Source organism: Podarcis gaigeae (assembly GCF_964106915.1).
Source record: "Podarcis gaigeae genome assembly, chromosome: 6".
Classification (NCBI taxonomy): Eukaryota; Metazoa; Chordata; class Lepidosauria; order Squamata; family Lacertidae; genus Podarcis; species Podarcis gaigeae.
Genome location: NC_139682.1, coordinates 19,477,415 through 19,491,335, shown reverse-complemented (window position 1 = coordinate 19,491,335; position 13,921 = coordinate 19,477,415). Strand labels below are relative to the sequence as shown.

General features: G+C 47.6%; 1 protein-coding gene across 1 annotated transcript; it reads left to right on the top strand.

Moving 5' to 3' along the window:
• The first annotated feature begins 5,123 nt into the window (after positions 1-5,123).
• On the top strand, positions 5,124-11,044 carry SNAI1 (snail family transcriptional repressor 1). Its single transcript, XM_083745729.1, has 3 exons — positions 5,124-6,369; positions 7,337-7,852; positions 9,925-11,044. The coding sequence occupies exons 1-3, from the start codon at positions 6,291-6,293 to the stop codon at positions 10,104-10,106; spliced, it is 777 nt and encodes a 258-aa protein (XP_083601855.1). The 5' UTR covers positions 5,124-6,290; the 3' UTR covers positions 10,107-11,044.
• Positions 11,045-13,921: the final 2,877 nt, after the last annotated feature.

The following is a 13,921-nucleotide window of genomic DNA, read 5'->3' as shown; positions in this document are numbered from 1 at the left end:
TGGCTAACATTCTGCTTTCCCTTCCTCCCCCACAACAAACACTCTGTGAGGTGAGTGAGGCTGAGAGACTTCAGAGAAGTGTGACTAGCCCAAGGTCACCTAGCAGCTGCATGTGGAGGAGCGGGGACGCGAACCCGGTTCCCCAGATTACGAGACTACTGCTCTTACCCACTACACCACACTGGCTCTCCTAACCTCTGGCCATGCTGGAGGGGCAATGATGGGAGACAAACAACAAATGGAGAGCCACTCCTACTCTGGAAGCCAGGGGCCAGAGAAAGCCAACATGGTGCCCTCCATGTTGTAGAACATCTGCTCTGCATGCAGAAAGTTCAATCCCTGGCACCTTCAGAGAGACACCTGCCTGAAACCCTGGAGAGCTGTTGCCAGCGTAGACAATACTGAGTTAGATGGACCAATGATCTGATCCAGAATAAGGCAACTTCCTGTGTTCCTAACTCCAACTTCCTTTAACCCCCCCCAAAACATTGCCTATGGTCAGAGATGCTGAAGAGAATCATCTTGGCTACCTCTGTCTTGCTGCTGCAGTGCAAGGCCAGTAGGAAGAGAATGAAAGGAACCTCCCTAAGGAGTGGCATAGCTTAATGTGAAGGGACACCAAAGCTCCATCATTTCTTCCAAGCATACGGACAGGAGGGCATTGTGGATGGTGTCAAGTTATAATATGCAGGCAGGCTCATATGGGAGAAGGTGGTCCGAACAGCACTTTAAATAATGCCTAGAAACAAAGAGAGAGCCCGATTGTTTGTTTATTGAACTGCGAAATTGCTCTTCATTCATTGATAGTTCCAGAGAAGTTTATAAAATGTTGAATAAAATTATAAAATGTACAGCAAAATAACTACAGTCGTTATAAAACAGCAAATCATTATAAACAACAAGTGCAGCAAGAAATCCACAGCAACTTTAGCAGTGCTTTTTTTCCTTAAAAAATGTTTAGGGGTACTCTCATTTTCCTACTCTCATTGAAATACTGCCCCTCAATGAGGCCAAACTTAGATTCACAAAATGTTTAGAGTATGCGTACCCCTGCGGCCCCCCAGAAAAAAAGGGCTGAACTTTGGACAATTTAATCAAACATCACCAAAGGCCTGAAAGAACAGATATGTCTTAACTTGGCCCTGGAAGTCTAGTGATGTAGTGATCACCTGCTAATTTATATCTTCTTTTTCCTCCAAGGAGATCGCAGTTGTGCAAGCTTAGCACAAGTGGACTACAGTTTTATTCCCCCTTCTTTTTGTTACCGGGATTAGTCCAAGGTTGATTGGATTACAGGTGGTCAATTCACTTCAGGGCACATGATTCTGCTGAGGCTAACGTCATCACCAAACAGGTTTCTTTACAATGAAGTTATCGCCATCCCTACCCAAAATTTCCTTAATCACCTGATCAAGGTGAGCAGGTCACCTGAGCTTCTTGTTTGCACAAGATTACATCCCACATATACATGCACACACCTGTAGGCATCCCCAAATGCTAAATTTACCCACTGAATGTCACGCTGTGTCTTATTCACATTTAAGGACTAGCTTCCAGCTTTGGTGTTACAGCGATATATCAAAAGGGTATACATCTTCCTTGCCAAGCTAAATTAGAGCTCTCCTCCAACACCCTCTCCCTCCTATAAATATCTGCACTTAGGTTTAAACAGCTCAGAGCAAGCCAACAAACTTTAGCCTTTGAGTCAACAGTTATCTCATTTTACGACCACTTGTCATTGTCCGCCCAGTGTGTACCTCCTTTAACTGCAGCTAATTGTATTCATTTCTGGGACACTTTAGCACAATAGAAGCTACCATCCCGATGACATTGCCTTCTTCTCTCTTATCAGCGGCTACTAGCCATGACGGCTATGTTCTCCCTCATGCCTCTGAATACCCCTTGCTGGGAATCGCAGGTGGGCAGAATTCTGTCGCAACCATGTCTGACTTGCAGGCTTCCCAAGGGCATATGGTCGGCCACTGTTGCTGGAACTGAATGCTGGACTGGATGGGCAACTCCAAATTGGATTATTGCAATGCACTCTATGTGGGAGAGCTCTTGAAGATGACTCAGAAACTTCAACTGGTCCAGAACTTGGCAGCCAGATTATTGGCTGGGGCTCCCCATAGAATGTATATGATACAATCCATTTTAAAACAGCTGCACTGGTTGTCAGTTGGTTTTCAGGACCAATTCAAGGTGTTTCAAGCCCTAAACAACTTGGGGTCTAACTATTGGAAAGACAGTCTCCTTTCATACAGACTTATTGGGTGTTAATATTAACAGAAGGGGCACCTCTTGGTGGTTCCACTACTTTCAGAGGTTCAGGTGTGTGTGTGAGAGAGACACCCAGTCATTATCTGTGGCAGTCCCCAGGTTGTGGAATTCCCTCCCCACAGAAATGCAGTTGGCACTTTCCCTGCAGCTCTTTCAATGTACAGTGGTACCTCGGGTTAAGAACTTAATTCGTTCTGGAGGTCTGTTCTTAACCTGAAACTGTTCTTAACCTGAAGCACCACTTTAGCTAATGGGGCCTCCCGCTGCCACCACACAATTTCTGTTCTCATCCTGAAACAAAGTTCTTAACCCGAGGTAATATTTCTGGGTCAGTGGAGTCTGTAACCTGAAGCGTATGTAACCTGAGGTACCACTGTATACTGAAGATGCAGCTCTTTACCCTGGCTTTTGACCCTTGAGATACACTTGTCTGTATTTTAGGACCCTCTCTAGTTGTGATTGGAATTTGCTTTAATCTGTTTTTAATACTGTGTTTTCTGTTGCTGTAACCCAGCCAGGGACCTTCTTGTGAAGGGCAGTTAATAAACTGAAATAAATAAATCAGAAGACTGCAAGCAGGACTCAGGTGCAACAGGACTCTCCTTACCTGTGGTTCCCAGCAAATAGTACCCAGAACAGAACACTTGATAATACAGGTGTATTTAATTGATTAGTTATTAACTAACTCAGAATTAAGTGGTTGGCTGACCTACATTTTGCGTCTCTTGAATGATTCAGAGGGCCTTTTTCTAGATGGGATATAGCAGTGTAACTGGGTTTTGATAAAGCTCTTAGGACTTGTCTGCTAGGAAAATGCATTAGCGTGTGTTTTTGTTTTGTTTTTTGTTTATACTAACTGCTTTCTAAACCAAGCCAGTGAAACCTATGTTAGCTCCTGCAATAGAAGCATTTTAACAGGCCCTTGCCTTGCTTAAACCACAAAGGGTCACCACAAACTAAGTCATACAAAGAGCAGACTCACTGAAATTACTAACTGTACACTTTTCAAGCTCCAAGACAAGTCTATTTCTCAAATAACTGAACCATCTTTTTCATTTCATTGAAAAATGCTCTGTCCGGGGCTGGGTGCCACTGAGAATGCATTGTCTGGACAAGTTACCCGAACTCTCAAAGGCACGAATTGTGATGTTGCAACCAACTTGCAGTTTCCTCTGCAGTCAGTGGGCAGTTCAGAGAAGAGGGTTTCCTGGGAAGAGGAATTCACTGTTAAACCACTCTAAGCACTGTAGCTGTGTGAGGGGAACAGGGCTCTCCCAACAGCTCTCAGCACACCACACTTTCCAGGATTCTTTGAAGGGGGGAGCCATGGCTGTTAGTGTTACCATAGTACAGTACTTTAAATGCACAGTGTCAATGTGACCATTTACTTGGGCTTTGCTGAAAGGATGCATTTCCTGAGATTCCTGGAGAGGGCACTGGTGTCCTAGTAGAATGAGGAAGAACTACGGAAGCAACCAAAAGTTCCCTGCTTCATAAATGTCATTGGCACATCTTTTACAGTCAGTGCTGAGTTGTTTCAATAAATGAACAGTCCCTTTTGATAGGAAAAAAAGGTTGTTCCCAGGTGTCCTGTTTATTGAGCGTTTATCCTGATTTGTTTGCAGGGAGGCTGCATGCTGCTGCATCAAACAGGTAAAAACTTTTGTGCATCTCCCTGAAGGTGCTACCAGGCTATTGCTATTTTGCAGGGAAGTTTCACTGGCAAATTGCAGGTTCCAGAGCTAAGATGCACTCTGAAGTGTGGCTTAGCAATTTATTGACGCAATATAATGTAACCTCCCCGCACACAAATCAAAATGAGTATTCAAAAGGCAGCCGGTGTCCTATAACACCTCCCCACCCCCAAGCTTTGGGCACTTCCAAGATGTCACCATTTTCAGAAGAATTCGATCACACTGATTTGCTGGCTCAGGTTGCACAATTATAGTTGATTGGGAGGTCTTGTGCAACAAAGCTGTTTCTCCCTAAATAACAAACCTTTTTAAAGAAAGAAAAGGTACATCTGAAAGTGTGAACTAGCACTTGCACTGGGGTAACATCATCTAACCTCACTGCAAAACACACACACAAATCTGACTCATCAAATAGCCAACTTCAAGGAACCTCCTTGAAAACTAATCAGAATAGTTGCTCAATAAGCAGGTTTTCTGGAGCCCCTTTGTGCAAACAAATCAAAAGGCATGCTCTGAAAGCAGGTTGATTAGAAGCAACCAAAGAGCCCTGAGGGCGTGTTGGGGGGGGGGGGGAGGCCGGTTGTTTGTTGCGCAAAAGCACTAAATAAGCTTTAGGCGAACAACCTGAATTTGCCTGTATGAATCCCACCCTAAAATAACCAGAGGCTGTGAAGTCCAAAGTCAAACGTTCCAGCCAACCCGAGACCCTCACTATTTGCCTTGATCAGAAGCTGGCAGTATAGAAGCTCCCCGTGGGAACATGGGTCTACTCAGAGCTGTGCGCAGAGATTTTATATACAGTACTGGGCAAAAAGTGGTGCGTTATTTTGGAGGGCGTGGTGCCAGTAAAGGAAACCGCATTTTCTTTGCACCCCGCTTCTCTCCTGGCTTAAACTGCTGTCCTGATCTACCCACGCAGCTACACGGCTCTTGAGAGTTGTCGGTGGGAGGGAAAGGCAAGCTCTGGACCGGGGAAGAGGGGACAGGCCGAAGGAGCCAGCCACAGCTCTCACCTCCCCACTTCAGCCAAGAGCCTCTCTGCACAAGCTCTGGAATGCGGACGGAGCGAAGGGGAAGGCAGGTGGCAAGCGGCAGGCGCGTGCGGGCCTGCCCGGAACTGGAAGCCGGGAACACGTGGCTCCAAATCACTGCAAGGGAGTGCGCGGAGCGGGCGCGGATGCCCATAGCCAGAAGCAGGCAGCGCTGCATGGAAAAACCACACGGGGTGATTGGGAAAGTGAGGAGGGGAATCTACGCACACACACCCCCCCCCCCAGACGGATCTCCCTATGTGGAATATGGTTGCCAAGCAAGTCTGCGGATGATGCGCGTTTCTCAAATCTCCCCGTCTTCACCCTCATTGCCATTGGTTTGGATTAGGCGAAGGGGGAAAGGCAGTTGCAGCTTGCACGCCTCTCTCCGGGGGCGCCACCCCTTTGCTCCTTGCAACCCCTGGAGGCTGTCGGAATATTCTGAGTACTGTATTCCACTACCAGAATATAGGGCGGATTGGACTTCTGTGTCCTCTCTTAGGGCAACCCCCCGGCCCCCATCACACACTACCCAAGGGAGGAAAAACTGCAAACTGTTGACGCGCAGCCCCTGCGTAGGGTTAGCACAGGGAGCGCCCTAACAGCTGCACCCCAGCCGCGCCTACTCAGAAGTAAGTTCTCTTAAGTTTCATGGGCCTCCAGCTGAAAGCGCCGTTAGGTTGGATGTTCTTCGGAATAAACGGGTGTTGCCAATGCTGCAAATACCAGGCACGCTTATTACTTAACTATAGCTCTCTGTGAAATCACTGGCGTTTATTCCTTTCCCCCGCAAAAGCAACCCCGACGGCCATGAAAGCTTGCGCCACACCGGCCTATCTTGTCACCCCCACAATTCCCCGGGTGTCTCTTTTCTTCCCTTGCTTTTATGAGCCAAGCCCACATCTTGGCTGGATCAGCCCCTTTTTGCCAGCTTCTCTCCGCCTCAAGCGTCCCGCTGCTCCGACGGACCCCGATCCTAGCGAGTGCGCTTCGCTCGGGGAGCACCTGCTAGAAAAAGCCGAGCCTCCGGACCCCTCCTTGCCTCTGCCCATTGGCTGCCAAGTGACACCGGGGGGCGGATCCGCCTCGCCCCCTGCCGCCCGGCCCATATTTAGCCGGTGGCGCTGGCGCTTTGGCCGCTTAGCTCGCAGCACGCCGGCTGGTCGCGTCGAGGTTTGGTTTCTTTTGCAGTCTCCCTTTAGAAACGCACCGAGGGCATCGCCACTCCCGACCTCCGCAGTGCTTGGATTGGAGCCGCCTCGGCGCCGCCAGACTCCCCAGCAAGATGCCGCGCTCATTCCTGGTGAAGAAGCATTTCTCGGCCAGCAAGAAGCCCAATTACAGCGAACTGGAAAGCCAGACTGGTAGGCGCGCTGCTCCGGGTGGGGAAGGGATGGACCAGAAGGAGGAGGGATGGCGGCGCTGAGCGCTGAGCCGGTTGGGGGGGGGACTGCCAGGCGCAATTTGGTGCGCCCAGGCCGGGCGAGCGCACGTGGGCGCACGGAGAGGGCGTGAGCCTCGGGTTATCCGTGCGCTCGGTGGGTTCCCCGGTTGCTTCAGGGTTAAGCATGGATGGGTCGATCGCTAAAACTTAAGCGGTATATCCTGTTGGGGGCAGATGAGCGCCCGTGACGCAGCGCTGAAGCCGCTGCTATGGCAGGGAGATGTTAACTGGGCTTTCGGCTCTTTCACGTCTCCAAGGTTTGGCGGTAACTTTCTGCAGTTGGCTGGGAGTCAGTCCCGTTGGAGGGGAGACTTGTTTAGAACAGCACGGTTAAGTTCTAGACCGGGGAGAGAGGACCTGCTGCACTACAGCTCCCATCGCCCCTGAGTATAAAGTTATGGTGACTGGAGTTGATGGGAGATGGAGTCTCAACAACCACTGGAGGCCACAGCTACCCTAGCCCTGGTGCAAACCTAGTGATGCTGGTGCTTCTTAGGCGACTTGAGAGTTTATTGCTTGCTTCTGATTCATGCTGTGAGTAACCTAGTTGCGACGATGTCATATACCTTGAAGAAAGTTGGTTTTGTTTCCAAGTACTGGAAAACAGGTGGCACTGGGAGAGCTAAGCCATCAAATAGCTCAGTTGGCTAGAGTGTGGTGCTCATAGCGGTAAGGTTACAGGTTCGATCCCGGTGTGGGACAGCTGCATATTCCTGCATTGCCAGGACTAGTAGACGATCCTCAGGATCCCTTCCAACTCTACAGTTCTGATTCATGGAGGGTGGGGAATGTTGTGGATGAGGAAGTATCCAGCACCTGCCTAAGTTGTCTCCACTGCTGCATGCTCACTTTATAACCATTGGCTTTTAAAAAAAATCTCTTTGCAGTGATCGTCTCCCCGTGTTTTTATGAGAAGTACCCCATCTCAGTCATCCCCCAGCCTGATCTGCTGAGTGCTGGTTCCTACTACCCTCCACTTGTATGGGACACAGGGCTGCTCTCCAATTTCTTCACCTCTGAGCCGGAGTACAAGAAAAGTGCCACCTCTCCACCCAGCCCTGGCTCCAAACCTCTGGACCTGACCTCCAGCGAAGAGGAGGATGGCAAGACGACCTCTGACCCGCCCAGCCCAGCTTCTTCTGCCACCGAAGCGGAGAAATTCCACTGCAGCCAATGCAACAAGTCCTACTCCACCTTTGCAGGCCTTTCCAAGCACAGACAATTGCACTGCGACTCCCAAGCCAGGAAATCATTCAGCTGCAAAAACTGTGAGAAGGAGTACGTGAGCCTGGGAGCTCTCAAGATGCACATCCGAAGCCATACCCTGCCCTGCGTGTGTAAAATTTGTGGCAAAGCCTTCTCCAGGCCTTGGCTCCTGCAGGGCCACATCAGAACGCACACTGGTAAAGCCATTCTTCTGTTTGTTTCTGGTCACTCTTATCTCTTCTCTCACCCCAGACCCCTCCTGCTCCTCTCCCCATTGCTTCCAACCTGATTTAAGTCAACACTGCATGCAGTTTATCTAGGAGATAAGGGATTCTCTCTCTCTCTTTTTGAAAAAAAATACTTGCTAACCAACATTTCTGAGCAAAATCCACCTGCAATCCCTCCCAAATTCAGTTCCCTATTTGCAAACAATGCATGAGAGCAGATTTGCACATTGGGGGCTCCCGTTTGTGGCAGATCGTTGGTTGCTTTTATTCCAACTCCACATAGTGAAGCAATTATCTGATTAGTCCAGCATGTACCCCAGTCCCTCCTCCCTTTCCTTCTCTTTCCATGTGGCTCATCCTGGCACCGTGCAGTGTGCACTGTGCTCTGGGCCAGTGGCGGTGAGGAAGTGATCTGTATCACGTTACCGTGCCCGCAAACTTGGCATGCACACCCACCCTGTCGGCTCAGCAGGCTGCTCAGTCATGTGAACTGTCCTTGAGTCACTCTTGCACAAAGGGGCACTCTGACTGGAAAGGGCTTTGCACCAGAGAGACTCAGCTGCAGGCATGTGTAATGTCAACACAGAGGCTGGGGATGGGCTCTAATGAAATACTCTCCTTGGGGGTTTAAGCAGTAGGCATTTCCTTCCTTACCCCCACCTTCACTATAGCTCCCTGTATTCCAAGGATCAGCGAGGTGTTGCTCAGGGGGGTTGTGGAGGGGAGAATAGTGCTTTTAATTGCTTCATTTGAACACAGCTCTCATCCCAGAGGGCTTCCCTCTGGCACACAAATCCTCCCGTTCAAGGAAAATAAACCTGCCTCCCTGCACAAAAGGTGCTGTTGGGATGCATCATTATTCCAGGCCTTGTTGATTTGCATTGTTCCACTAATGGGTAACTGCTGGAGGAGGCGGGAAGCACCTTGGAAAGGAGGGGGGAGGGGGGGAGAGAGAGGTGACCGGTCAGCCCAGGCAGGTGCTTTTAATGTAGCCATGCTGCTTTCCCCCCTGGTGCACCTGTTACTGTATCGCCCCAGGCTGAACACCAGACTCCACAGCTGCCAGGCCGTGGAAGCTCTTTTAGCTTTTAATCCAAGGAGTATCACATTCACAATGCATCTCCCTCCAAGCCGGCCTTTGTGCCTGTTGCCGGGATGGTTTAATTGTTACTTGGTGCTGATTTCACACCCTCTTAGAGGTTCTAAAGATGTTGCCTGAAGGAAGCCAGAAAGACTTAATTGTGCTTTTTTCCAAATTGAGCACGCCTGTTTGTTAGTTCCAAAAGAACTTCTCTGACAGGAATTCATCCTGTTTAGTCTTTTCAGCATGGAAGAGCTTGAAGCGGATGGTGCAGGGCCTGGGGGGGGGGGTGGAGGGAAGGAAGGAGTGGCAGGCAGGGAAGCCGCTCTGGGAAGGATCTAGCTATACTTGGATCTGTGAAGCTTCCAGGGCGGCCAGACTGATGCAATTAGTGCTTTGCGTTTTGCACAGTGAGCCAACAGATGAGATAATTTGCATGTTGCACGATGCAGAATTATTTATTATTTTTAGTCTTGTCAAACGAGACTTTTGAATGACTTACCTGCTGGAGCAAATGCCCACTTCTCTGCATGTTTACTCAAAGTTAAGTCTTGCTATGGTTTATAGAGCTTACTTCCTGGATCAATTTGTAAATTTACTGAAACTGAAGTCCCATGCATGGTCAAAATCTAGCCGATGGGAGAAAGAAGCATTTGTCCCCTTGAAGTCAGGGGCTGAAAAGTGCTTAGCTTCCAATGAAACTCTCCTCCTAACACCTGATCTTGAAGCCATTTAAATGGAAATAAATTCCACCGAAATTGGTGGGAACTAATTTCCATCTGCTTCAACCTGCTTACAAATGGGTTGACTCTTTCTTACCTGTTGGATCCTGCGTACCTCATTTAAATATACATTAGCTTGGCTTCTTGTTACCTGTTTCTTAAAACCATTAAACTTGCAGGTGCATGGGCCAGTCTTGGAGCTTTGGGTTTAACGTTCCCTTCTACTTTTGTCTCCATAGGTGAGAAACCGTTTTCCTGCACACACTGCAACAGGGCCTTTGCCGACCGCTCCAACCTCCGCGCCCACCTGCAGACTCACTCGGATGTCAAGAAGTACCAGTGCAAAACCTGCTCCCGGACTTTCTCCAGAATGTCACTTCTCCACAAACATGAAGAAACGGGCTGCACTGGGGCGCGCTGAGAGATCTTCCCTCTTGCATCTTAGGAAAAGAAGGAGAAGAAAAATGCTACAGACTCTCCTCCATGCCAATGCATATATTGTAACTAGCGCCTCTAGGAATATAGTTTTTCCCATTTGAGTTCAGCTGCCAGGGCAAAACTTGTCTTCTACCTGCTTCAGGCCTCGCAGTGACATTCAGAATATTTCTCCCTCTTTCTTTGGTTTTTAAAGTCTGGTTCCGCACTCCCTGGCCATGGCAGAATGCTTCTTGGTTTTGGCAGAGTGAAGATGGTTTGCAAAAACAACAAGCATTCTGATGCTTTATTAGTGTAAGGACTGTTCAGAAAGTGCTCAGCATCTTCCAGTATTGAGCCTTACACCTAGCTGGCCTGAAGGACCACAGTATTTTTTCATTTTTATTTCTGGGGGTGTTGGGGGAAGAAAAAATAATCTGCTATTAACTGTTGACCCTGAATTGATATGCCTCTCAAGGAGGACAAAAGCAAAGTGTTCCCAACAACCCCCACTCAATTCTCTCTTGCTCTAAGTGTTGTATATACCCCCCCCCAAACACACCCTCCCAAGAAGGTGTAACTATGCAGTAATACAGTATTGCATTAGCTCCGAGGCAGCTGCTTCCCCCACCAGCACAATGATAATTTGCAATGCCTCAAAGATTAACAATGTCTATAGAAGGCACTGGGTAGCCATTTCAAACAAGACTCCTGTTTACAGAGCAGCTATGCACTCAAGCACCTGTTAATATGACTTCTTTTAACAACTGCTTTTCAAAAGAACTGTGACTAATAGCAGGCACTTGTCAGGCGATACAATAGCAGCCTGTGTAGAGAGGCTGCCCATTGACAGGTGTGTGCCAAAAGAACTATTTATGGTTATTGACAGGTGCCTCCTGAATGCATCTTTCTTTTGTACATTGTTTCCACATCATAAACAACAGGGGGGGAAAAAAGAGAAAAGGGTATGTTTACATTTCAAAGGTACACTGGTATTTATATATTTTTGTGCCACGATTTTATACTGATTCAAAACTTTTTTATATATAATTATATACAATTTATTGATATTCAATAAAATGGTTAATTTATAATCTGGTCTTGTGCTATTACTCTGCTTTCTGGTGAATTGTATTCCAGTGTAAAATCACATGCTTTAACGCTGCAGAAGTTAGCTGTGCTTAAATCTCTACAAGTTATAGTGTCTTGACTAACCCAAGTCTCTGCTAACTTGTTCTGTTATTAAAAACAGGGTGAACAATCCACAGCTAGGAAGAACTGAATGAAAAAACTCCTATGCGTTTCTCACTCATTTCAGTAAGGCTGGAACAAGAGAACTTGCCAAATACATCGAGCGCCACATTAGTAAACAACTTATTCAGGAAAGCCTACCCACTGTGCACTGTTCCTTGATAGTCATTTTGAGATATTGCACTGATGTAAGCTAACATTTGAATAGACAAGAGCCATCAAAGGTGGCACTGCATGTCCAGCTCAGGAAAGTGATGATTCCCGGTCTTTGGTTAAATGTCCATCTTATGATACTCCTCTTCACTGGAACATAGAGAGGGCAGACAGTGGGTGACCTTGCCTTCCCTATATGAAGTCTCGGCCATAGGGTCTTCTTCCAAAGAAATTGATACCCCTGCTATTTATTACTTGTAGTAATTGTATCCCACCTTTCTTCCAAAGAGTGTAAGGTGCTGTACAATGCTATTCTCTCCACTTTTTCCTCATAACAACCCTGAGGGGTAGGTGAAGCTGAAAAACACTGAATGGCCCAAGGTCACCCAATCAAGGATTTAGCCTTGCTACCTTGCTTTTTTTCTTTTGGGAGCCAGCTTGCCCCTGGGCTGAAGACAAAAGCTGCCATGCCTTATATTTTTTCCCTCCTATAACTTACATTATGCAATCCCTTTCCCCGATGAGCGTTTTTTGCTTTGTCTAGACACTCTTGACAATAGGACCTCTGCCATTTCCCTTGGAAAATAATTAACAGCTTTTAGTAGGTTGCACAAATTGAAGTATTTCCATGATATCCTGGTGAAATTTATGCATCTTGGAATTGCACTAGTGGGAAGGATTCTTTTGGAAGTGGGGTATGCAGCTGGGTTGCTTGCTAACAACTCTTGACATAGAATTGTAGAGTTGGAAGGGATCCCAGAGGGTGAATCTAGTCCAACCCCCTGCAATGCAGGAATCTTAACTATAAAACTTGAGGCCTGAAGCTTGAATCCATTGGTCTGGGTCCTACCCTCCAGAGCAGAAGCTTTCTGGAGCGTCAGGCCTCAATTTTTATAGCAAGCAGGCCACATAAGCATTCTGAGTTACACCAGCATCTCTTCTGCTTAGTGCAGTAAAAGGAAGTGTTAATTTTTGGCTGGGTGTCCCTCCCTGCAGGAACACCCCCCCCCCTGAAATTAGTACTTTTGAGGATTGCTTGGCCAGTTCATCAAACACCAGCTCAGTTGGGAAAAAATACATAACTTGGATTGCATCCTGGAGTTACTTTGGTGAACTTCCATGGGGCCTCTGTAATTGTGGAGCAGCTACTCAAAACACACCTCTGCGGAGCCTTGTAATTTAATGCAATGAGCTGGACTTCCACTGGCCACTTGCCCACTGACTTAGAAAAAGAAGCTCTGCTTTCCTGGATCATTCCCAAGGTCTGTCTTGTCCAGCATAGTCTTTCCACCATAGTCTTTCCCTGGGAAGCCTGCAAGCGAAGCAATGAGGGAAAAATACATGCCCTGTTTGTCTACACCAGGGATGTCCTACTTCCAAGATCAACTCCCACTATAAATAACCTGGCAGTGATCTACCCATTGGATTGACCAGAGTTGTTGAGCTTTTTTAGACCAGGATCTACCAGTGACAGCCAGCAGTTGACCGGTAAATCGCGATCGACCAGTTGAACATGCCTGGTCTACACCATCTGGCAATCAAAAGAGGTACACTGTCTCTAAAGCTGGGGTGAAGAACCTGTGGCCCTCCAAATGTTGTCTGATTCCAGTTCCCATCAGCCCTTGGCTGGGCCAATGGTCAAGGATGATGGGAGTAGTTGCCCCATAACATCAGGAGAGCCACAACTTCCGCACTCTAGTTATTAAAGGCAGATGTTCTATTTTTGACTCTTGTGACTTATAGCCGTTGATAGACTTCTCATCAAAGAGTTGCCATAGCAGAGCAAGTCCAGCACAGGCTGAACTGGCCACACAATTCAAGGCACAATGTTGGTCGGAAATGTCCCTGCTGTACCCATTGCCCTTCCAGCCCAGCCCCCAAAGCTCTGGTGCTAATATGCTGATTGAGGATAAAGTTTTGTATGGAGGAAGCTAAAGGATGATAGGAAAGGAAGCTGGTCTCTCAGAGCCATGGCACTGAGGGCAGAGATGGAAACGCTGTGTCCATCTAGATGTTGATGGGCTTCATCACATCCCATCAGTCCAGTGTTAGAAAGTGAGTTATGAAAGCTAGGAGCTAAATGGCACCTTAAACCTAGGTTATGGGTGCAACAACGGAATGTCTAGGTGCGCTTTTTTATAACAAGAATACAAAGCTGAAAATGAATGAACTGCAGCTAAAATATTAGGTCCATTTTTCACATGGTCTAGTCCTTCCCCTGCCCACCACCCTAATATTCTTAAGAGGGTCTCTTCTCCAGTCTTCAGAAAGTGGCTGGAAGTGGGGAGGCAGGAAAAGGTCCTCATTTCCTTCTACTCTGCAGTTTTAATCTGAAATATTAGGCGCAGTACTGCGGCCACAGCTCAGAAACTGCTGGCGCTCATGAAACCCCCTGTCGCAAAACCTGCAGGAAGAATT